Raw genomic sequence first — 26,698 nt, 5'->3', positions numbered from 1 at the left:
GATCATTCTGCACAGTCCATACTCACACTTGCTGCTTGTCAAGTTTTACCTCATACCTCCAGTATTCACATGGCATGGCACCCAGCGACTTCTTCCTCTTTCACCAGATGGAGACACCATTGCATGGCAGGTATTTCCAGAATGATGGAGACATTATTTTGAAGATGAAAAGATGAAACATTTCCTGAACAGCTAAAATGTAGACTTCTACAACCAAATCATTCATTGTTGGAAAAAATATGTCATACTGAAGTGTTGATATGCAGAGAAATAGTGACAGCATCATCAAATGCCAAGGTGACAATTTGATTTTTTTTTTTTTTTTTTTTTTTTTTTTTTTTTTTTTTTTAATTGATAACTGAAACCTTATGACTATCCCTCACAGTGTCTTCAGTTTGAGCTTTCCACACAGCTCAGTGCTGATAATTTCATGCAATAATCTCCTAAAACCAGTTTCCAGAAACACATGTATGGGATGCAAATCTATTTCAGACCTTTCACCTCGTCCATCAGTCATAGTCCTCTTTCTCTAGCAAAGGATTACTCTTTTCTAAGAGCTTCCTTGCAGGTTTACAATGGAGTATCACTGCTTGCATTGTATTTGTAAATCAGGATGGCATCTTATCAGACACTAGAAACCTGTAGAAATCTCTGAAACAACATCTATGATCAGGTACATTCTAGTATGAGCTGACAGATTTGGCAGTCGTGTGCGAGAGGTGTGCTTGCTTGTGTGAATGAATGGTGTGTGTTTCTGTTTCTGTTTCTTTTTCTGACGAAGGCTGTGGTGGCCGAAAGTTTGTGTGTACCTGTCTTAATTGTGCCTGTCTCCAATTTAATGTGTCATCTTTATAATAAGTAACAATCTGTCTTTTCCCACATTGTTAGTATGGAATTTTTTTCATTAACAACTTCTTGCATTGGCATCTAATTCACTCACTTTTTTAAAAAAAATTAATGTGCCACATATAAGATCTTCCAGAAGACCCTCTCCAATTTACACTGGAATGATGATAGCTCTCACAATACAGACTGCAATGAGATAACAACAAGTGACACAATGGAGGTGGGGTGTTGCTATATTTGACTACTGTCAATGCCCTATTAAGTGTTGGCAGCGTGCATGTCAGATTTGAATGCAAATTTACACAAAATGCAGAGAAGAATTTTCTTCACTTCCCTCTGGTCCAACATCAATGTATTTAGAACAACACTTAAGTAATTAGCACAAATAAATGTAGGTTCATCACTTCGAAAATTAAATCTGCATGCAAAATACTGTTCAGAAAATTTACAATGTCAATAAACTCATCTTCCTAGGTAACATAGAACTATTGTCTGTGTGTTCATGCTTACAAGTGATTAATGCTGTTATTGCAGAACTTCAATAAGTCTCATAAAACAACTGGTTGGCTCAGTTACAGGACAATTAAAAAAAGCAACTGACGTAGAAAAATCTCTCTCAGCTGTGTTTGGCAGCATTATGGTGTGTAAAATCTACAATCTTTCTTGGTTCTAAGGCTTTTACTGGAAGAATTGCTAACTTTGTTGCTGTAAATTAGAAAAAGCAATAATTACTTTACATTAAAAAAATCAATCAGTGAACTGCATCTCCCTTGAATCTGTTATGACTATTTGTCATATCAATCTGCACACGTTCATTTGTTGCTCTAAAATACATATGACTGCAACAATTAATGTAAAGAAATGGCAGTTCACTTCTACTAGCTACCTAGAATAAATAGCATGCTCGTTTCCCCTACAGATGCCATGCCGCTTACACATAACAGCAGCAGCATCATGTATTTTTACTTTAAACTTGTAATTAAAACACAATCCAACACAATTATTATGTGCAGAACGATTGCAGCTCCGTAGGAGAGAAATGCTTTCATTTAATTTCATAGGCCATTTAGGCAGTGCTCTGTTTTCCCTGTTAGTTTACATTATATTATCATTATGTTATATGCCTCATTGCATGTGCAGAGTTATATTTCATTGTTTGGTGTTAAATACAAAAGTAATATGTTACTTTACTGTGCAAAATAAATACCCACACATGTATGTTCAATTTATTTCATTTGGTTTTTCACTTATTGGTTTGTTTCCTCTTTATAGCTTGTTCCATTCCTTACTTTCTATGAAACACAGTGCAGAAACAATACATGTGTACAATCTGATAAAACTGGCGAGCCTTTAAATGGCCTGTGGATCAAGCTGCACGAAAATAATATATTGATATAATACAATGTAGCAATTACTTTTGTCAACAATTTAAACAAAAAACTTGTCACAAAGTTACTTAGTGATGTATGAACTGTATGGGACTTTAATATTAGTTTATTACACATGAAATGTCAGATTTGGGCATGATGAGAATTGGATTTTATGAATACAATGTACAATTACTGAATATTTTATCAGCAAGTAGACAGTTGAGTGTTAGAAAATCTTGTGATCTTACAATAAAAATTTCGCTTTATGGCTTTTAGCTTTATCAAAACATGGTAGAAGCAGCCAGAAAAATAAATGTAACAATGTAACTGGGTACAGGAAATGAATGACTCACTGCAGTTAAAGACAGAAAGAGAGATCTACATCTGGTGATGTAATTCCAACAAATGAGCCATGTAGATACAAGTTTGCACTCACTTGCAGGAAGGAAATTATGCAATAGTGGGCATGATGCTCCCAAAATGTAAAGAATCCAACTGTTACTTTGGGTTTGTATTTTTCTATGTTTGTCCCTCATGATCAAGTCTTTGACAAGATGTTAAACCCTAATCTACCCTTTCTCCGTTCATTTCTTTTTGGGTCCCCTGAAGACTTGGAAAAGAAGAAGAAGAAGAAATATTTTACTTTGCTGCTCATGAGACTTGGCATCTTTTCCTGACTAAGCACTGAAAGAACTGATGCTACGAAGCACTATAATCTGCTGATGAAGCACACAAAAAAATGATGTAATGAACCTAGGCTTATTAGCAACAAATTAAATGTTTCTCTGTAGCCTCAGCACTGGCAAAAAGTAGGAGACATAACAATAACTCTTATTTTCCATTAACTTACTTTTGTTTCAAGCACCATTACCAAATCTGACGTTACCTGTGCAACAATCTGAATACAACATAGATACAGCAGTGTAGATTTACACCATTAATCCTCACAATATGCTGCTATACTTGACAGACTAAATAAATTCTCACAACGAATTCATTTCAGTAAAAACATTAAGTACACACCGCAAATTGGCACACAGTTACAAAATGTGGTGTGAACGTTAAGCAGAATATGGAAATGTTATATACTTTTCCAGATCACCTAGCTTACAAAAGAGAAGCATTACTTTGAAACCAGCAGCTAGACACTTATGTAAAATTAAAAATAAAGGAATTTATAATTCTGCCTATGCTTTGGCTGGAATAAGGAATGAACTAAAAATTAAGTTCACCATATAATTTTCATTGTAGTATTGTGGCTGCTGTTGTGATGCATGCAGTGGGGGTGGGTAACTTTGATTCTGATGGTGATGATGTGGGTGGAGGCCATCAGGAAGCACAGCGCTGGGAGGATTCGGATTTTGCTGGAAGGGTCCATCAAATCCTCCATGTGGCATCTGACCATAATCTTCATTTCCCATCATACGTTGAGGAAAACCATTATTTACTCCTCCTTCCCGGTCCCATATGAGCCGAGCTGGAAGATAACAGCAGTAATTCACCTAGAAGCCTCAGCATAAGTAAAAAATTTAAACTATTTAAGTCATTCAAATTATAAGTAAATCAGAGAATCAAAAATTACTGACATAAATTAAATAAGATATCAGGGTGTATACATGGACAAGGAAAAAAAAAATTCCCGGATTTTTCCCGGATTTCTCAGTTGAAAATACACTTTCTCCCGGGTGAAAATACATTTTTTCCCGTGTTATGTGAGAGTATACTTTCATCGGAACTGTAAAAATTATCGGTCTTTTGAATGTTTATGGTTTTATACGCCGACGTAGAATTTCCCGGCGCTACAGAAAACGAAACTTTTTGGAAAGATCTTTGATATGCAGCAGCAACATGTGCGCTGCATATTTTCGTGTTACGACAATATAAATTCGAATTCCACCAAACACCGCATGTTACTTTCCAAGGCATTGAAATCGAGATTGCGATGCGCTTTTGTAAGCCAGTCATAGCTTATATCATGTGATCTTGCCAGCTGATGACAGCATAGGACATGTGATGTACTCAGCTAATAGCAAGGTCACTCTTAAGTAGCACGAACACACAATTAAGAAAAGTTGATGGTTTAAATTAATATACATAGTGTTGCTACAAGAAAAACAGAGGTTTCACATATAATCGTAGTCTCAAAGATTAATAAGCTGCAAGAGAAGCTAAGCTTCCATAAATAATGTTGATCTTTTTTACAAGTGTTACACTTTAAGATACATCACACAAATGTGCCAGTAAAATTTTAAATAACGACGTAAATGTCTGATCTTCTGGGCTCAAAATTCTTCTACATGGTAGTCCTCAAAGAGTTGATTTTTAATTGAAAGACAAAACCCTCTGTGATTTAAGAAATGCATCGTACATTCTCGCATGTAGTTAATCTTGTGTAAAAGGAAATTTACTTTGAAAGTAATGCTTTACAAACCAAATGTTTTCCCGCGACCTGTTAGAAACTGATTCGTTTCAGCAGTTGCCAGAGAGCGCCAGATAACAGACGCCACCGCTCTTGCACAGCTATGATGACACAGGAAGCCCGTATGTTCGTACGTGTAAGACATTAAAGATCTTGCACTATGTCACAAAAGAAACAAGACGTCAGAGGACACTTCAAGTTCATCGGAATTTCGTGAACCATACTAAAATGCATAATTGGGCTTAAAGTGCACATCTGTATGTCCAGATTCGGATATATATTTACTTGAGTACCAGTACTGTATTATCTCATGTTTGGTTCTTTATTATGGCCTACTGCCATGCGAGCTAGAAGATGGAAAACGTGCACTTGAAATGCAATGAACAGTTGAAACTAGCCAACAGTGTGAAATTAAACACTTTGTTTCAAATAAATTGACTGCCTCAGCGCAAAAGATTAATAAAAGCCAAATCTCTTTAGCAAAGCGACAAAAATAACTTCATTGCTCTGCAAGGTGATTAATGCTTGACTGACAGAAAGGTGCAAATAAAACCTGAAAATAACAACATATTTTAGCCTTCCGTAATTATGCGAACGTATTTTAATTCTTTTGATAGCTCCCGGCCACAGAAATCAGTTTTATTTTAATTTGATGTGAGAGTAATAAATGAAGAGGAAACAGCAAAATCACTAAACCCTAAACACAGGTCATGTGGAGATTCCCCGCCTCCCCACTACAACTCGGACTGCTCTGTGCATCAGCCCCGGGTCTACGATATTTCCGAACCAGGGCAATAGTAGATAGTGGCTAGTGGCGCCCAGCCACACATCCGTAGCCAGAAGCGCGAGAAGGTATTACCCATACGCGACTCAACTGCGCATGCACGAGAGACCACCCGCAACTGCTCAAACGAATCTAATGTCAACAGCTGTCACGTCACGCTCATCGGAGGCAATTTGTCGTTATGAATCTTTGCATAGTCTTTCTAAAACCTTGGACACTCTTTGCTGTTGGCAGACGCTTGTATGAGCACTATGTTTTGTTGCTGTATATGGCGGATTTCCTTTGCGACTTAAGTTTTATTTTAGTTTTTTCTTCCTCTTGTTAATGTTTTGTTGCTGCAGTATTATCCTGCAGACGCAGGATACAGTAATATCCTTTGTTGGAGTATTGGTTCTTAACAGTCAAAATCATAAAAATTTAACTGAAAACTAAAACAATGAAACGTTCCCTGAATTCTAAAAAATTCCTGGGTTTTTCCCGGATCTCCTGGTTGTCCCACGTCGTATACACACTGGATAACCTACAGCATACATATTTATTTTTTGTATTCAGTATTTCTCTTTTTGCTGTTGTTCTCTTCTGATGTTTGTTTGCTTTTGATTTGCAAAGGAGCGGTGTGAGCCTAATGATCATTATTCACACTGTTACTTCTGTCTTACAAATATTTTGGGACATTCAAGCAAAACTAGACATAAAATAAATTATCCAAATATATCTTCAGTGCATTTGCCTGTGCCCCATGATGAGGGGTTGTGTATTCCTGTCTGTAACTTGAAAGCCATGGAACCAGACACCATGTCAAGTGAATCAGAAAGTAATGAACATATAGAATACTGCCCTCGATATCATGACACTTCACCTCAGCTCTTTAATCAAAAGGAACTGAACAATTTGGTTCACGATCTAAAACTTTCGGCACAGAAAGCTGAACTCTTGGGGTCGAGACTGCAACAACGGAACCTTCTAGCTCCAGGGACAAAAATTTCCTGTTTCAGATCAAGAGGTGCTTCCTTTGGTCAATATTTCTATATGCAGAATCCAATGTGTGTATGCAGAGATGTCAATGGTCTGGTACAACATAATCCACAGGAGTGGCGACTATTTACTGACTCCAGTAAAACCAGTTTAAAAGCTTCTGCATAATGGCAATGCAGTTCCATCAGTACCTTTGGTTTACGCAGTAGACATGAAAGAAACTTATGAAACCATGGTTTTGCTGTTAGAGGCAATCAAATATAAGGATCGTGAATGGCAACTCTGCTGTGATTTAACAGTTGTTGCACTCCTTATATGTTTACAGGTTGGATTCATGAAATACTGCTGCTTTTTGTGCCTTTGGGACAGTCATGACACCAAGAACCAGTATATAGTCAAGGAATGGCCTCTGTTGAACAACTATAAGAACATGGGGTGTGGAATGTCACTTGAAATTTACTTTTTACATTCTCACCTTGATTTCTTCCCAGAAAATTTGGGAGCCATAAGCGATGAGCTCTGTGAACACTTTCAACAAGACATTCTTACCATGGAACACCGTTACCAAGGCAATTGAAACCCTCTGATGATGGGTGACTACTGCTGGGGTCTTGTTAGGGATAGTGATGAAACGGCAAACAAAAGAAGAGCTCTGTCATCACATTTTTCAAAAACCAAAGATGATTAAAGGCAAAAATATCTTCTGAACTAATCTGGACCTTTTATTGGCATCATGCCCACATATACATACAAAATAGTATTGATTTCAAACGTCCTCAATGTGTATTTTTGTTTGACTTAATTGTGTCAATTTTCGCTATTACCGTTTTTTATTCTCCTGTGTATCCAGGAAATGTGAGGTCATAGAGAAAAACTGATTTTACCAGTGTATTCAGCACCCCAAAATTAGGTAAATCCACTCATTTACAAACCAGATGCAGAAAAAAAGTTTAAATTTGTTGACTAGTGTAATGGACATAATGTAAAAAAAGAGACTGGTGGAATCACGTACTTCTGCAAATCAAACAATGGATAATTCATGATGGAAAAATAACAATATTATGAAAAGGATAGTTGCTTCTCACCACATAGTGAGGTGCTGAGTCACAGATAGACACAAGAAAAAGACTGTCAGCAGGTAAGCTTTCGGCCAAAAATGCCTTCATCAGAAATAAACGACACACACACACACACACACACACACACACACACACACACACAACTAACACAAACATGATCACAGTCTGGCCTCAGCAGCCCGAGATTGTGGTCACGTGTGTGTTAGTTGCATTTGTGTGAGTGCGTATGAGGTTGTATGTCATCTAATTCTGATATACGAGACTAGAATAGAAGTGAGAACCAATAGATGTTCTCAAAGTACCCTCCGCCACACACCGTCAGGTGGCTTGCGGAGTATGGATGTAGATGTAGATGTATTCTTTGAACATTGACTACCACCAAGTTACCAGTTTGGATGAATGGATGTACACAGAGGGTGTACATTGATGGCACACAACATACTGTTGCAGAGCATGCTCTACAACATGACAGTTCATGATCTCAGTACCAGTTTCACCACACACGCCTTCTGTATTCTCCTCGAACAATAGTTTCTCAGAATTAGACAGGTGGTTACGGCATTTCAACATATCCTTAGTTCTCGTCACCCACCTGGCCTTCCAGTTACTATTCCTTTCTCCTCCCCCCCCCCTCCCCCACCTCACATGTCTACCACATATAATGCACTTGCACGACATTTTGTCAGTAATTTCTGTCTTACTTTTTACCCTATATTCCACCTTTAAGCTCCCAAATTTTCAAAACTTGTCCAGTGCATTCCCCAACAGTCACTCTTTCCTTCTCATCCAGTCTCCAGAAAGTCTCGCCTGACCCAGGGTTCCTGGTAACTTTTCCATAACTCTTTCTGTTTCCTTAACCTTGTCAGTCCTTTTTCTTCATTCCTCTTCCTTCCCCTTCAACCCTTCTGCCAAAACGAGGATCCACTGGCTCAGAAAGCTTGCACATTTCCTTAACTTTTGTGTGTGTTTCCTCCTGTTAGCATGTGGTGAGTAGACCTTTTATCTATTCAATCATATTAGACTTTGATGAAGGTACATACGAGATGTAGATATAAATATGAGATAAGCTTTTGACAACGCTCACAGGCGTAAATTCTTTTAAATTGTGAAGGAAGTAGGGGTAAAACACAGAGAGTGAAAATCTATCTACCGCTCGTACAGAAACCAGATTGAAGTTATATGAGTTGAAGACCACAAAATGGAAACCCTAGTTGGGAATGGAGCAGGTAAGTTGTAGCATATCGACTGTGTTGTTTAAAATCTGTTCACTGAGTAAGCATTATAGGAAACAAAGGACAATTTTGAAAAAGGTAGTGAAGTTTAGGGAGAAGAAATAAAAGTCTGAAGGTTTGCTGATAACACTGTAGTTCTGCCAGAAATGGCAAAGGACTGGAAGATAAATTGAAAGGAACGGATCGCATCTTGAAAAGAGATTATGAATATCAGCAACAGTAAAACATGGGTAATGGAGTGTAGTCAAATTGAATCACGTGATACTGAGGGATTTACATTAGAAAATGGGACATTAAAAATAATAAACAAGTCTTATTCATTTTCTGAATTATACAAACAGTTAAAGGAATCCTCAAACACTTGATAGATTTTCCCCATTTTTGTTTGTTACTGCCTTATTAACTAATGCAAAGTGACATCCAATAAACACATGTTTCTGTTCTGCGTTCTGCCTGCTCTTACAGTTTTTCATTGTTTCTCCAATGGCATTTTCATTTTATTTCCTCACATCCTCACAGATACATTTCCAAGCAATTGTGTTTAATACAGTGTAATCTACTATATTTCTGTTATCATTTGCTTGCACTCTCTCCTTCCTTGCTCCATTTGAAGTTTTCTTTTCTTTTGTCTCTGCCCCTAACACCTTTTACTGCTTTCCTGAGTACTTATGCTAAATAATTGGATCTTTCCTCTATATCCACATAATCCTGATTTTCCAAGATGCTAAACTGATTGCTTAATTTAATCTAGTATGCAGCCCTTATTATTAAACAATTTCTCGTAATCCAAACGTCTTGGTTTCTTGCCTTGTGAGTTTGCTTATTTCAGCTTTACTTCTATTTTACTCAGCATCTCAGAATTGATGAACTAAAGCAGTTCAGGACTGTCACATCCTGCACAATCTCTCTAATGTTTGATAAAAGATTCAGTTTCATTTCTTATTTCCAGTTAGTCCCTGCTGAGTCCCTTTTCTATTTGTGTTTTTCTTCTGCCAGAATGTATGAAGCATAAATATATTACCTTTGACAAATTCTACCAACATACACAGCTTTGGAAAACTCACGAACGAGCCAGATAAAGTAATGCAACAGATTTACTACACTGTGGAAGTGTGAGGTCAGCATGAGTATAGCATCAAATGTTAATGGCTCAGCAACACTTGAAGGAATGGGAAAAGACAGTGTGTCTATCAGCAAGCAGTTTCCGTGCACTGTGTTCTTCATTACAACATGGGTCAAAGACAACATTTGGATGACTGTACATGGGGAAGAATCATCGGAAAATTGGGAGGAAGACAAGTGTGATAAGTGTATCCCAGGAGTTTGGTACTGCTTGCAGCTTTGTTCCACATGCAGGGGGAGCATTCCGAATCATGGGCACTGCTGTACGAAGGAGAGGAAGTGGTCAACCATGTCAGCTACAGTAGATGATAACCACTCAATCGTGCAACAGGCAAGGAAGAACCCATGTCAAATAGTGGGTGCCATGGCAACTACATTTAACAGGACTGCAAGGCACGCAATCTCTCACTCCACAGAGGCATAGCGAATGAATGGGGTTGGTTTCTTTACCTGATGACCAGCATGTTGCACATTCTGTATGTGATGGTGCCAAGAGCAAAAGGACTGGACCAGCAAGCAGCTGGGTCGTGTACTCTTCGTGGATGAGAGCAGATTCAGTCTGAGTTGTGAGTCTGGATGTACCTTCATATGCCAAGTATGACAAGTAGTGGAACATGTAATGCACCTCAAAATGTTGTTGAACATAATCATTTTGGTGGTCCAGGTGTCATGGTGCGGGGAAGCACAATTGTGCATGGACATACTGACACCCACATCTTTGATCATGGTACACAAACCAGTTAACTTTATTGTGACACTGTACTCCTATCCCACATGCATCTTTTCAGGGGTGCATTCAGCCCCAATTTCATTTTTATGGATGGCAATCCACAACCACAGTGAATAGCAGAAGTGGAGGAGCCCATGGAACAACAGCATGTGTAGCAAATGGATGGCCCTGCCCGCATTACCGATTGAGATCCCTTTGAGTATGTGTGGGATGCGTTGGGGAGACGTGTTGCAGTATGTGAACATGCATCAACAACCAAGCAGCAGTTGTCAACTGCACTAGTGGAGGAATGGAATGTCCCACTACAAGAACTACTTACCAACCTTGTGGCCAACATGGCTATGGGTGCATGTTGCAGAGGATGCATTCCCATTCGTGGTGATCACACGCCCGTAAGTACCTTTTTCTGCCATTTGTGATGTCTAGGGTCCCATCATAAATCACCGAGACTTCAGTGTAATTACTGTCTTTGAAAAAAGGTGCCATTTCTGTTCATCTCACTGCATGTTCCCACCCCATCAGTTACCTTCTGTACTATACAGTAGCAGTTCTTTTTTAAGTAGGCTGCAAGTTCCATTGATGCTGATGATGATATGATGATTGGTTTGTGGGGCACTCAACTGCGTGGTATCAGCACACCTACAAATTCCAAACATTTGCTCAGTCCAATCTTCCCACTTTCATGAATGATGATGAAATGATGAGGACAACACAAACACCCAATCATCTCAAGGCAGGAGAAAATCCCTGACCCCGCCAGGAATCGAACCTGGGACCCTGTGCTCGAAGTTCCATTGAGCTATGTTACTTTGCAGCAACACATCATGAGAAAGTTACTTTTGTCCTTAAGTTTTGCGCACTAGTCATATTAATTTTTGCTATTATATTAAAATTTTCTCATTGAAGAATCCTTATTTCATTATTGTCCTTCTTTTCCATTAAAGTTTCTTATCAATGACTCGCGCTAAGATTTTCTATTATATATCAGTTTTCGCATTCCTTCAAAGAGGTATTATACGTTCACAGCAGCATATAATGTTGTTAGTGCATAGACTTGAATGATTGTCATGGAAAATCTTTTGTTTATTTTATTTTATTTTTTTTTTTTAATTTATCTGCTATTCTATCTGAGATACCTATATGTCTGAAACATGGAGCACTTCTGATAACCCTATCATATCCCATCTGATGTTATTCAACTCATTATCCAATTACACTAACTTGTGTTTACTGCTGAATATCTCCTATATTCAGCTGAAATGCTGGTAGCAAGCACATGTAAGAGCATAATTTGCAGCATCTGATGAAGATGACTACAGTGGCAGCCAAAATATTGCACATAACAATGTAACTGTTTATCTAACAATGGAAAATCCATGATGGAGTGTAACAATATTATGAAAAGGATAGTCGCTACTCACCATATAGTGGAGACGCTGAGTCGCAGATAGGCCAACAAGGCCATTATCAAACACTCACACACACACACACACACACACACACACACACACACACTCTCTCTCTCTCTCTCTCTCTCTCTTCAGCTGACTTTCCGACGGTCTTTTTGTTGTGCCTACCTGTGACTCAGCATCTCCATTATATGGCGAGTAGAAACTATTTTTTTCATAATACTGTAATTGTTTATCTGTATAGACAAGAAAAAATGGAATGTTAATCCTTCAATTGTCCCTTTAGCTAATACATCAACAATAGCGCACACTATAACTGACTTTATTACTGTTTTATTAGTAAGCATAAGAAAATAAAATTAATCGTTGATTATCTTGCAGTTGCAATGGACACAATGTATGAGAACAAACACGAAAAACAGTTCAGTGATTGATAACTTTTTAAAGATTTAGTTCTTTTTTCTCCCACTCAGTTACAGGGAAAAGGATATACATTACGATTTCACACAGGTTTTGTATAAGTTGTCAACTTTTTTATAATGATACCAATCCACAAAATTATATTTTTTAAAGGTAATCACAACTATATACACAGTTGCACACCTGACAGATAAAGGCTTAAGTGCAGTTCGGACCATGTTTTTAATAATCACTCACTGCCTCATTTATGGAAGATGGGTAGCAATCCTGCTCCAGAACATGGCCAAATTAGGCAGTGTTAAATCAAAATGTGGACACTGGACTAAGGTAAGAACTGAAATATGATGCTTACACAAAATAAGTGGATTTAATAATTTCGAAGTGTTTTATTACAAAATAGTCGGAGACTCAAGTTTGGAATAGTTCTAGGAACAAACTGAAATATACATACAATTTGCACTTACCATCTGAGTGGGGCTGTACAGCACCTCTGAAGTGTGGATTTATGAGAATCTTCTGAGGTGGTTGTTGCATCTGAGCAAAATGGGGTCCAGAGTTCTGGAATGAGTGGAATGGTTGTAGCTTCTGTTGATAATGTTGCTGCTGCTGCGGGCAGTACCACAAAAACACATTTACATGTTAATATATTAATGGATACTTCAACTACTACTGAATCAAAATGTTTCATACTTAAGCATAAAAAGCAAACCAACTTAACTTTGTTCTACTAGTATTTATTTTAGTTGATGCTACGATTTTTCTGTCACACTTCTTTCATTACTGACAATGATTTGTTTATGCAAAAATGCAAAATTAGGAGTTCACCTTCAGTGTAAAGCCTACCCACACTCTCCCCCCTCCCCACTGCAGCTCATTGGGTGAGTTAGAGCAGATATTGGATGTTCAAACCTAGTAAATTTGTCTTTATGGACACTAGTCAGTTGTTAACTGATAATGTCCTAAATTAACAGGATACCAATTACAGTGGAACTTTAATTCTACCTTCTCTGATTTTACTTTTTTCATGATTCTCCCTAAATTCATAGCCCCTGTGAAAAGATCAATGCTAAAAAAAGTCCTGATTTTACAATTCTTCCTAATAAGGTTTACCTCAATTAAGGTTCTTACTCAACATCTCGCTTGATTACATCCCCATTTCTTCCTATTGACATTTGACGTGACTGAATGAGTTATATGTGGCACAAAAGACAAATGGTTCGAAACACAGGTGGTGGCAGAGTTAAGGGGATATTTTGGGCCATTGTGAAGAGGGGAGACATCAGAGAGGAAATGGTGGCGTAATCCATGGTCGGTGTTGCCAACACAACTTGCAGCATTTAGCTTCACCGCACTAGTATGATACAACTACTGCTAGGTTGCATCGCTAATGAAAAAACAAGACAGTCAACGCAAAATGTTCCGGACCAAGCCAATAGGTGACAAAGTGATCCAGCCACCATATTTTCTTGTGCCACTTAGTCTTTTTGGATGTATTTCCAATGTACTGTGTTCAGTAACACTATCAACTGCCAATCTTTTAAATTCTAACACTGAGTCTCAAAGGATATGCTCGGTCATAAGCAAGGAAACATCGCCCATTTCTGGCTAGTGAGCTCTTATTGGCTGGCAACCTGTTAAAGTCAACCAATAGTCAGCGCTGCCACCACACCACACTAACACATATAAAAAGAGCTTGCCTACTGCATGTGTGGAGAGGACGAGTGGCCCTTCAACACCCTGAGTGCATGTAGAGGTGAAAGCATTTTGTGAAGTGCTGAAAATATATTTTTATGTAGATGATGTGCTATGACAGAGATGTCAAACAGAAATAGAATAAGGGTTTTGTGATATCACATTTTAAAGATTTTCATTTTCAATTCTGACACAATACAATTGAAACAACTACATACATTACACAATACAGTTTCAACAACTACATACACTATTCACATACATACTTTGCACCACACACACTACACACTGCAGATCGTAAAGACTGGTAGTAGTGGAAAAGGGCACGAAGCAAAACTGTAGCACTTGAGTTTTTACATTTTACACAGTGTAGGAATTGAATGAGCCACCTTCTAATAAGCTTGTAACATCAACTGGGGAAGTAAACTCATTTTTTCACGTCTCTCTATCTCTCATCAAGTCTAAAATAACACTTTAACATTGGTGAGCATATGAAGCGTAGCTTATAAGAAAAGCATTAAACAATAACAGCAATGGTGACAAAATCTGTCATCAAGCAGTTATCCGCATTTATGTTTATGGTTTAACCACTTAGCTGCTGTGACGCTTTTGGTTTAATTCAACATGTTCAGCAATTTTTGCTTTTTTTCTGGGTGAACACAAAGGATGATCTCTCAATAACGCGTGTTTTGCATGTATAATTTGTACTTGTAGCATGTCGGAAAACATGCTTGATTACCTTGTACCCACATAACAATTCCAAATTTTTTTTTTTACTTGCTGTTACACATCCCTAATTTTTTTAAGAACTGATGAAATCCATTACCACAAATTATACTATAAACATTGTATTGTTCATTTAATTCCCTCCACTTAGACAGATTTTATACAAAGTATTGGAGAGGACTGTGATTTTTAATAATATATGCCAAGTACATGTGTTTTTGCTCATATTTTGGGGGTTTTACCATTTTCCTGAATTTTACAGTTTTGAGGTCTGGACCACATGAAAACATAAAATAGGGGTTTCTCTGTAGTAATAAATAAAAATCAGTGGAGCAAAATACAATTAATTTTCCTTTCACTTTTAAATCACTTATAATAAAGCTGTACATTTTTTACTGAAACCTTCCGACACCTCCCAAAGAGGTACTTCATCGCCCACCCAATCTACGAAATATCTTAGTTCATCCTTACACAACTACGTCCAATTCCTTACCATATGAGTCACACTCCTGTGGAAGATCCAGGTGCAAGACCTATACAATGCACCTACCCCACACATTCTACTAAAGTCATGGGCATATCCCATCCTATAATTTGATGCTGGAGTGGTCCACAGCCTTTATGTAATTATATAACTTGATTGTTTCCACTTGAGGCTGTCAAATAATTAATTTTTTTATTTCTTTCGATAGTAATTTTGGTTATTGCTACTCATCATCAGGCAGAAGTATCAAATATAAATATTCATAAAGGCGCTTACATACAGCTACTACTCCAAACATTAAGAATATGTGAAGTGTCCAAATTACACAATAAATACATAGTCACAAAATCAGATAAAAACCATGATGGTAACATTTCTAACATTTGAATGGCCCCACTGTCAAACTTTATGAGTGTTTAGCAAGCCGCAAGCAAGCACAGTTACGAAACACGAGATTTTCAAATAATTCCTAGTCAGCACTAGTGCTAATAATAAAAGGTAACAGAAGTGAGGTTGTACTTAAGTGAGTGCGTCTTTCCCCGTCCAACCCTCTCCCCAATTCCTCTGACCCATTAACAGAACCATTCTTATATCAGGTACCTATCCCCATGTTAACACTGTTCTGATGCCGTTGTTATTTATATGCTTTTGAACATGTGAATACACTGTAGAATTAATCTTAAGTCACTATCATCACAGTATACTGACACAGTCTCTTATTAAATGTAAATGCTGTGTGACTAGGGGCTCCCGTCGGCTAGACCGTTCGCCAGGTGCAAGTCTTTCGATTTGACGCCACTTCGATGACTTGCGCATCGATGGGGATGAAATTAACACATTAGATATATGAATATGTTATGGACAACTTTATACCAATTTGTTTCGTATCCAGGAAGATGTTACGTGCACTGTTATACACGCATCTAAAATATGTTACATAATTTAACTACTTTGAAACATCTTTATATACTGAACACGCACAATGTGTGCCACCTCATATAGCAATAAGTCAATAATAGTGCATTGCTTTCTAAACTGACTTAGAAATACCAACATACATGAGATGCAATAACATGTACTGAAATGTGTGTATTCTAGTTTTGTAGCATGAATAGTAGTTACACTGTTATCATTGTTTTGTATTGTCCCCATCTTCCTTAAGAAAATGAAGGAGTTTTGTGTTGAATGCATATGTATTTTGTATTCACAATGCCTGTGGGTTAAATGTGAGTAACGTATTTTAAAAATCTTCATGAATACTGTGTTTTAAATCGGTCTTACCAAAGCAGCCCAAACGGCAGTGTTTTCCTAAGCATTCTGAGAAAACCAATGGTTGTATGAATAAATCTGCACAAGTGTCTTACAGTTTTAGAATGTAGTTTACAGTGTTATTTTTCCTGTAGAAGTAATCTTCCATACGAAGTGGGAAATAACCTAGGATGCATATATACGAATGGTCAACTAAGGACCACATGTTCCTTTTTGGTGGTTCTTTTGTTCTAGGGCTCTTTCGTCTGCCCACTGTTTTTTCTTCCTGTCTGCTGACCACTTCAGACCAGTTTTTTGCACTCTCCTACCTTGAAATCCTTCCACATTCGATACTTTTCCCTGAACACCTCTCTGTCAGTTAACACTTCTCTGTCAGTTGCTCCTTCAGCTTTCGCATAATTTTTTTTCTACTTTATGGATGCCACTTCTTGTTGTCTTCTTACGCCACAAACTTTTGAAGATCTGTTTGGTTAATCGACTGTCTTTAATTTGATATAAATGTCCAAAAAATAGAAGTCTTCTTCTGAGAAGTTTTCTATATTTCAATAAATTTTGTCATTACTACGAAGTTCCATAGTTTCTCATGGGCCTAATACATTCCTAATGATTCGCCTTTTTATTATTTCTAATTTATAGTTTAATGCTAGATATTCACTTGCATACAGTGGAACCTTGAGTAGCAAGCATAATTTGTTCAAGAGTGTTACTCGTAGAGAGAAATACTCATTAAGTGAAACAATTTATCGCCTATAAATTAATGTAAAATATGATAATGCATTCCATGCAGAAAAAAATACTGAAAGTTTTAGCTTTGACGTGCCATTTATTCAAAGAAAATTATACATACAATATACGCACTTTATTATTCATGATACATAATTAGTTCTTTTTACTAGCAAGCTATATATAGTCATTTGTTTCTGCTTATGCTTCAACATTTGGCAAAACTGCGGCACAGTATTCTCATAAAATAAATTTGTAGCGCACATACCCACTGCTTTATTGGAGGTGGTGATTTTCAATGTACAATGCAACCGATTCACATGCTTTCCACATTAACATTTCTCTTGTTGCACCAGAAGATTGCTGCTTTCTCGTTACCAGCACCACCTCCTCCTCCTCTGAAGAACTCCTCACCACAACTTCCTGCTATGAAACACACTACAACTCCATAAGCTCTTTGGTGGTCATTTCTTGGCTGTGATCTTCCACAAGCTCATCAATATCATTGTTATTCACTTCTAGTCTCATGTTCTTGGCCAAAGACACAATCTCATTGACTACAGGCTTCACAGGTACTGACTCAAATGCCTCAGAGTCACATTTGACAATGCACTCCAGCCAAAGCTTCATCCAAGCAGAAGTGAGAGTTTTCTTGGTAACCCCCCGCCACATCTTTTCGATCATACTGATGCAGGTAAAGATGTTGAAGTATTATTTCCAAAACTCTCTGAGAGTCAGTCATTCAACTCATTCAAGTCAGTCAACTCAAAGCAATGCTCGAAGCGTGCTTTAGTGCACAGCTTCTTAAAGTTAGAAATAATCTGTTTTTTGGTCCATAGGCTGGAGTAACGGAGTGGTGTTGGGAGACAAATTTGATCTCAATGAACTGAAATTCTTCAAGAACGTAGTCTTGTAGGCCTAGAGAATGGATAGGAGTGTTGTCCATAGCAAGGAAGACATGGATGGCAGATTCATATCAAGCAAATATTTTTTCACTGGAGGACCAAACACTTCATTGATCCAATCACAAAAAAGATTACATGTCACCCTAGACTTGTTATTGGGCCTCCACATCACACTTAACCTGTTGTTCTGCACTTTAAACTTCTGAATGGTAAACAAGCGGCAGTTTAATTCTCAAATCATCACTTGCATTGGCACATAATAGCAGTGTAAGATGGTCTCTCATTGGCTTGTGACCGGGTAATGTATTCTCCTCTGCTGTTACGAAGGTAAGCTTCGGCACCTTTTTCCAGAATAGATCCATCTTGTCACAATTAAAAACCTGTTACGGCAGATAACCCTCAGAATCTACAAGCATTTTGACGTTTCTGACGAAGTTCTCTGCTGCTTTTGTAGCGGAGCTGGCTGCTTCAACGTGCCTCACAATGCTGTGGATGCTGGTTCTCTTCTTAAACTTCTTGAACCACACACAACTTCCCTTAACACTTCTTTGGCCACTGATGACCCTTGGTGCTTCTTAACAAGGTTGGCAAAATTCATTCTCAACTTCTCACAAATGATGTTCTCATTCCAGAATGAGATTTTCACTCTGCAGCGGAGTGTGCGCTGATATGATACTTCCTGGCAGATTAAAACTGTGTGCCCGGCCGAGACTCGAACTCGGGACCTTTGCCTTTCGCGGGCAAGTGCTCTACCATCTGAGCTATCGAAGCACGACTCACGCCCGGTCCTCACAGCTTCACTTCTGCCAGTATCTTGTCTCCCACCTTCCAAACTTTACAGAAGCTCTCCTGCAAACCCTGCAGAACTAGCACTCCTGAAAGAAAGGATACTGCAGAGACATACTGGCAGAAGTGAAGGTGTGAGGACCGGGCGTGAGTCGTGCTTCGGTAGCTCCGATGGTAGAGCACTTGCCCACGAAAGGCAAAGGTCCCGAGTTCAAGTCTCGGTCGGGCACACAGTTTTAATCTGCTAGGAAGTTTCATATCAGCGCACACTCCGCTGCAGAGTGAAAATCTCATTCTGGAAACATCCCCCAGGCTGTGGCTAAGCCATGTCTCCGCAGTATCCTTTCTTTCAGAAGTGCTAGTTCTGCAGGGTTCGCAGGAGAGCTTCTGTAAAGTTTGGAAGGTGGGAGACGAGATACTGGCAGAAGTGAAGCTGTGAGGACCGGGTGTGAGTCGTGCTTCGGTAGCTCAGATGGTAGAGCACTTGCCTGCAAAAGGCAAAGGTCCCGAGTTCGAGTCTCAGTCGGGCACACAGTTTTAATCTGCCAGGAAGATGTTCTCATTAATAGTGTCACCTTACAATTGCTTGTCATTTATCCATACGCGGACCAACCTTTCGACATCAGCCAGAATACGAAACCATTGTTTAGATACTCTTGTCACTCCCTTTGAAGCATCTATATCTGTAATTTTGTCCCTGTTCTTGGGGATAGTGCAAATAAATAATGTAGACCAATTGTAAGCATGTGCTAAATCAGCAACATTCACACCACGTTCACGTTTTTCAGTGATTTTGTGTGTCATTCCTAAGGTCATTTTTTTCTCTTTTGTCGTCTTCTTGAGGCTTTATCTTTAGGGACATTTATATGAAGATTATTAAAATCTACACACAAAGAAAAATGCTCTGTGAACACAAGTTTAGAAAAATGTGTGGCCACAAGCTGCACTAAGATGATAGCAAAAGAGCACTAAACCCAGACTGCAGTGCATACAAAAGACATTGTTCATATACCTCTGTCAACAATGAAAGGTGTTCATATTGTTGAGCATTGCTCTCGCTGCAGGAACAGCTGGTGTCATCACACTAAATCTACGTAATCGTTGTTGCTCATTACGCAAAACATTGCTCACAAAGTGAGTCACTTTTTTTTTACAATCTGTTTCGCATGTTATGTGAATTGCACCTTATGAGAGGTGCTCATTAAGTGACGTTGCACTGTATAGAGATTCTGCCTTCACTAGTGTATTGAATGCACCTTGTTTTTTGCATTTTTAGACAGGCATTTTGTTGTGACTCGCCGATTATTCAAAGTGCCGCCGCGCAATTACACACGTCCTCTACGTGCGGCGCTGTCTGCCAGCCATGCAGCAGCTGCGCCACCTAAGCGGCCAGCCGAGCAGCGGCCGCTAGACTGAGACTCAGTGTTTAATCGAATGCAGACTTGTTCACAGGTCCACTTACTCAGTGACTTATATGTGTTGTTGTGTTGTCCGAAATATGTGTGTTAAATTTGAAGATTTAACACATTTTTTATTGTTAACATCTTTAGTTAAACCACATGCTTTTCCCATTTTACAAATCCTTTCCTCTAAAACTGCTGTCTCCCAAAGGTATTCAAATTTTTTAACCTTTTCAATTTGGCTGTTATCAGAAAGTGGCAGCATCTTTTTAATGTTTGTAATATGTTTTCCCCATGCAGAAATTCTTAAGCTAGTCCTACTGGCTATTGCTTCTACAAGATTAATTTTTGATATAGGAGATGTCACATTTTCAGAAAGTATAGCAATGTCATCTGCAAATGTGAGACAGTTAATTTCAATATTTTTGTTTCCTTTTCCCAACCTTATTTGTGAAATCTTACATTCATTCAGTTTTTCCTTCCAAAGTTGCACGGTTTTTTCTAAAACACTATTAAAAAGAATCGGGGACAGGCCACCACCTTACTTTACACCTGCATGTATTTCAAAGGGCTGAGATATTTCTCCCATAAATTTCGCTTTAGATTCAGTGTCTGTAAGCATATATTTTTTATTTTATTTATTAATTCAGTATATTTAGTAAGCAATGTCACAAAAGATGGTTTTATGTGGTTGTGAAGTTCACATTCAGTGTTTTTGTTGCAATGTATGCATGAGTAATGGGGTCTATTGATTATTACTGCCCAGATTGCTAGATGTTATGAGCATGCAAAGCTAGGGGAGACGACTTTTACAAAGTCATGCCTTGGTAAATGATATACCCATCTCCTTCCTTAAATAGTACGGTTCTATTATACAGCAGAATATCGAATGTTTGCCGACTGACTTACAATAATTATTAACTCACTCAGATAGGAAATGTTTACTCTGTAGTGCATGATGTCTGGCGATAGCATACAGAATACCACACGAGAATGTGTTTTTTCCTGACAACAGCCTCATTTATCACCTATACAGTGTACACACGTAATGGTTTGATGCAATTTTTGTAAAAGAAGATAATACCACTAACTGCATGTATAATTTATGCCATTTTTATGTCATTCGTAGTTCGTTCTTGATTAATGTAGACCCATTCTTGCACTGAAATAGCCAACATATGTATGTGCTGATGACATATACAGGGTGCTAAAAAGAAATTGTTGAAGATTTTGAGGGGTGTTAGTATCCACCAAAACAAGAACATAAAGTCCAATAAACACAGGTCCTCAAAACTTACTTTCTGAGATATGCACACATGTTCATAGGGAAGGTTCGACCTGATGTCCTTTCATCACACTTGTAATAGGAGGTGTCCAACATGATTTCTGTCCATGGCAATGCATCCCTCTCTCCCTTGGGATAACAAATCACCACTCATTGAAATACACCTGGTTGTCATCGTAAGCTGCCATGCATTGAAAACGAAATCCTGCACTATTTGGACATCACTGACTGGGATGGCATAGACTAATGCCTTTAAGCATCCCCCCCCCCCCCCCCCAAATAACCAAAATCCTACGGGAACCAAATATGTTGGGGACTGAAGTCTGGGGAATGGGGAGGTCAAGGTGTGGGGCCTCCCAGACCTATCCAGCGATCTTGAAATGTCAGCATCAGATGTTCATGCACTCTGCAGAGGAAATGTGCTGGTGCATGACAGTGCATAAACCACACCTGTAATCTTTGCTGATAAGGCCAACAAGGGAGGCAATATATTAACAAGAAATTGATGACAATGAGTCCCGTTTAATCTTCATTGTAGGATGTACAGCCCTAGTAATTTATCACTAAAAACACCTGCCCATACACTGATGTCGTTTATGCACTCTTTCTGCAAGTGCACAGGGATTTCCATTAGCCCACTCATGCTGGTTATGAACGTCACATGCCATCTCTTGTGAACCCTGCCTCGTCAGTCACTAAAATCTTCGCAAAAGCAGTAGATCTGCAGTACACTTCTGTAAGAGCCACTGACAGGACTGCAATCTGCTGTGGTCACCTTCTGGCCTTAGTGCTTTATTGCACTGAAGATGGTACGGATGCAGCAATTGCTCATGTAGTACCAACCAGACAAATAGAGAATCATGCCTTCTGCTGCTGCCAATTGCCACACACTGGTTATGAAAGTTCACAATGTCATCTCTTGTGAAACCCACCTTGTCGTAGATTTAGAACATGCTCCTCCATCTGAGGTGTGTGGACTGATCAAGACCACCTACTGTTCACCTTGTGTGGTGCTAGAGGACCTGTGTCCTTGAAATGCTGAAATAGTTAGCCGAACAGCTGTATGTGAATGTGAATATTTTTCCGTGTAGATGGCACAGGCTTGCAACTATTTCCATTTGCTAAACTGTAGCAGAAAATCATATGTACCATTTCACTTGTCAATTAGTACATGCCTATTGCTAACATGTGGAAGACAAATGAAAATTACTGCACCATTTATGTAGAGGGCAATATGCACATCACAACAACAGTAAACATAACAATTAAGCCATTTTTTTTTAAAGTTGATACAACTCTACAACACATACCCAGCACTGCTAGAAATTTACTGCACAATAACACACACTAACAAGTCTGAGACTACAGCATCTATAACACAATGCTGACAACACAACTGGTTGTAAACTACCCAATGCTCAGACTGATGTTAATACCAGAGTATGTCAATACAGAAAGACATGCAGAGTAATGAACCCTGCTTACAGGTCACTAAGGCTATGATTGTGTCCATACAGTATTTGTCTCCTCAATGTTTATCTTGCATGTCAAGGAGGTGGAGTTATTGTCTTCAACCACTATGGACAAATGTAACGATCTCAGATTGTATGCATTTCCGAACCCATATTTATTGGACCTTTTTTTCTTGTCTTGATGGTTACTACCACCTCTCAAAACATCCGACACTTTTTTTTTGCCAACAACCAATATACATGTCGCATAGTTTTTATTATTTTGGTATATGCTGAAGCACAATGTGAGCAATATGTTAATTTTGACTTTATTTTATTATATAACTGCTAAACGCATGACACGACTCAAATATAATTGTGTGTATATGATCTGCTTTTGCAGTTCACGATATTCCAATTGATAATGGCCATAAGGCTGAAACTACAATATTGGTTTTTATAAATAAATAACTTTACAGTCAAATGTGGAAATGATGTCCTGTTAGAAAAGTTCTCAGCCTCATTTAGATGCTTATCGATGTGTCAATGCCTCCACTGTATGCTGAACTGTTACTTTCACTCTTCCCATTATTTACACTGTTTGCCATTAAAAATTTGACACCATGAAGATGGTATGTGAAAAAAGTCAATCTGGCATTAAATGCTCTGTACTGTTGGATATACAAATGATTAACACCTAAATGCAAATTCTCGAAGTATGTACAAGCAGTGGTATTTAATCCCATTCAGAAATTTTATTTCTTTGTGACACGATCAAGTTTTGTCTCATATAAGAAGGATAAACTTCCAGCAGCACATATCAAAAATTCAACAGCTACACAATGGAGGCCGGTCAAGATGTGGTTTACCATTCTGTGATATTAGTGGTTGGGTGTCTCATGACTGTCATGTTAATGTTGAATCAACTGGTTCAGCAGGACGGACCATACTCAACAACCTTGCAGGATGACAGTGGTTCCGTGTGACTAGCGCCCAAGAGGACAAACGTACAGTTCACTTGGCTGTGCAGTGTCATATACCCATGTCAAGAACCCTGAGTCAGGTAATGGGCTTGCTTGCAACAAGGCAAGGCAAGTACCCACAAGGGCAGTGCAACAAGGTCCGGTGAACCATGGACTTTCAGCATGATGAACATTGTCGTGTCTTCCCTTGTCACAGCAGCAGAGAGAGGTGGGCTGTCAGTGGTGCACCATCACCACCAACAACAATGGACCCAAAACTGGCACCATGTCATCCTTTCAGACTAATCCTAATTCTGTGTACTGCATCATAGCAAACTTATCGATATGTGAGGGTTCCAAGGAGAACAAATATTATCAGACTACATTCATTACCATCATATGGATCATTTAAAAACATTTTATATACAGGGTTATTACAAATGATTGAAGCGATTTCACAGCTCTACAATAACTTTATTATTTGAGATATTTTCACAATGCTTTGCACATACATACAAAAACTCAAAAAGTTTTTTTAGGCATTCACAAATGTTCGATATGTGCCCCTTTAGTGATTCGGCAGACATCAAGCCGATAATCAAGTTCCTCCCACACTCGGCGCAGCATGTCCCCATCAATGAGTTCGAAAGCATGAAAGCATCGTTGATGCGAGCTCGCAGTTCTGGCACGTTTCTTGGTAGAGGAGGTTTAAACACTGAATCTTTCACATAACCCCACAGAAAGAAATCGCATGGGGTTAAGTCGGGAGAACGTGGAGGCCATGACATGAATTGCTGATCATGATCTCCAACACGACCGATCCATCGGTTTTCCAATCTCCTGTTTAAGAAATGCCGAACATCATGATGGAAGTGCGGTGGAGCACCATCCTGTTGAAAGATGAAGTCGGCGCTGTCGGTCTCCAGTTGTGGCATGAGCCAGTTTTCCAGCATGTCCAGATACACGTGTCCTGTAACGTTTTTTACGCAGAAGAAAAAGGGGCCGTAAACTTTAAACGTGAGATTGCACAAAACACATTAACTTTTGGTGAATTGCGAATTTGCTGCACGAATGCGTGAGGAGTCTCTACCGCCCAGATTCGCACATTGTGTCTGTTCACTTCACCATTAAGAAAAAATGTTGCTTCATCACTGAAAACAAGTTTCACACTGAACGCATCCTCTTCCATGAGCTGTTGCAACTGCGCCAAAAATTCAAAGCGTTTGACTTTGTCATCGGGTGTCAGGGCTTGTAGCAATTTTAAACGGTAAGGCTTCTGCTTTAGCCTTTTCCGTAAGATTTTCCAAACCATCGGCTGTGGTACGTTTAGCTCCCTGCTTGCTTTATTCGTCGACTTCTGCGGGCTACGCGTGAAACTTGCCCGCACGCGTTCAACCGTTTCTTCGCTCACTGCAGGCTTACCCGTTGATTTCCCCTTACAGAGGCATCCAGAAGCTTTAAACTGCACATACCATCGCCGAATGGAGTTAGCAGTTGGTGGATCTTTGTTGAACTTCGTCCTGAAGTGTCGTTGCACTTTTATGACTGACTGATGTGAGTGCATTTCAAGCACGGCATACGCTTTCTCGGCTCCTGTCGCCATTTTGTCTCACTGCGCTCTCGATCGCTCTGGTGGCAGAAACCAGAAGTGCGGCTTCAGCCAAACAAAACTTTATGAGTTTTTCTACGTATCTGTAGTGTGTTGTGACCATATATCAATGAATGGAGCTACAGTGAATTTATGAAATCGCTTCAATCATTTGTAATAGCCCTGTATATTTACTGTACTAGGATGCTGCTATTTTTTGAAGCTTTATTCAAGAGTTGTACATTTACGCAATAAACTTATTTTGGCTGCATTGCATTTTCAAGGGATATGCAATTATATAGTGCTTTTAGCTTATAAAATTTTTACATTATATACCTGACTGGTTTGTAAAAGTGTGTGAGTACGTACTTCCATATAACATCGTTGATGTTGTAGCTATCAAATATTTCTGCATATTGTATTTGTAATACTGAGTGAATTGTTTTTGTTTATTATATATATACTCTTTCTCCACAGTAGATGCTGTTGAGTAATTTTTGAAATTTTGATTTTCTATAAATTTGACAGCTTTACCTGACAAAAATCATAGATGTCGTATGGTTATATATTTATCTTATTCACCTGTGTGTGTGTGTGTGTGTGTGTGTGTGTGCGCGCGCGCGCGCACATATTTCTATTTCTTCTAAAATGGTAATTTTTGGGCCTTTAGGTATTATATATAGGATTTTCATTGTGTAGTTATTGGTTTCCATCTTCAAGTGGCAGAAAAATGTTGAGGGATTTTGCGTTACTCTTTCTGGTGTGTTCTCGACATCTAATTACAAAATTTCTTCCTGTTTGGCCTATATAGATTTTTCAGTTGTTACAACAGGTTTTATAGATATCTGGGTATATGTATGTTGGTGGTTTTGTTTTATTGGAATGGATTTGTGTTTTTATGTTGTGTGCAGTACAGTTCGCAAATCTCACTGTAGTATTTTTTAATATTGGATTTAGTTAGTTTGATATATTTCTTATGTGTACTCGTAGTATATATGTGATTTTCCATTTAGTTGATGTTTCTCATATTAATTTTATGTC

The 26,698-nt window shown here is 38.6% G+C and overlaps 1 protein-coding gene across 3 annotated transcripts in view; it reads right to left on the bottom strand.

The window, feature by feature from the left end:
- Window positions 1-26,698, bottom strand: part of LOC126412803 (RNA-binding protein 33-like) — a 236,302-nt gene that overhangs the window by 115,629 nt on the left and 93,975 nt on the right. For 2 of the 3 annotated variants that reach the window (XM_050082581.1, XM_050082582.1), the window contains exons 7-8: window positions 12,851-12,992; window positions 3,449-3,693 (exon numbers count right to left, since the gene is read on the bottom strand). In XM_050082581.1, coding sequence (XP_049938538.1) covers window positions 3,449-3,693; window positions 12,851-12,992 — 387 coding nt within the window. The remainder of the gene's footprint in view (window positions 1-3,448; window positions 3,694-12,850; window positions 12,993-26,698) is intronic. The other variant, XM_050082583.1, reaches the window with a different exon arrangement.

Source organism: Schistocerca serialis, chromosome 7 (genome assembly GCF_023864345.2).
Source record: "Schistocerca serialis cubense isolate TAMUIC-IGC-003099 chromosome 7, iqSchSeri2.2, whole genome shotgun sequence".
NCBI lineage: Eukaryota > Metazoa > Arthropoda > Insecta > Orthoptera > Acrididae > Schistocerca > Schistocerca serialis.
The sequence above is the reverse complement of the archived record's forward strand: the minus strand, read 5'-3'. Positions and strand labels throughout refer to the sequence as shown.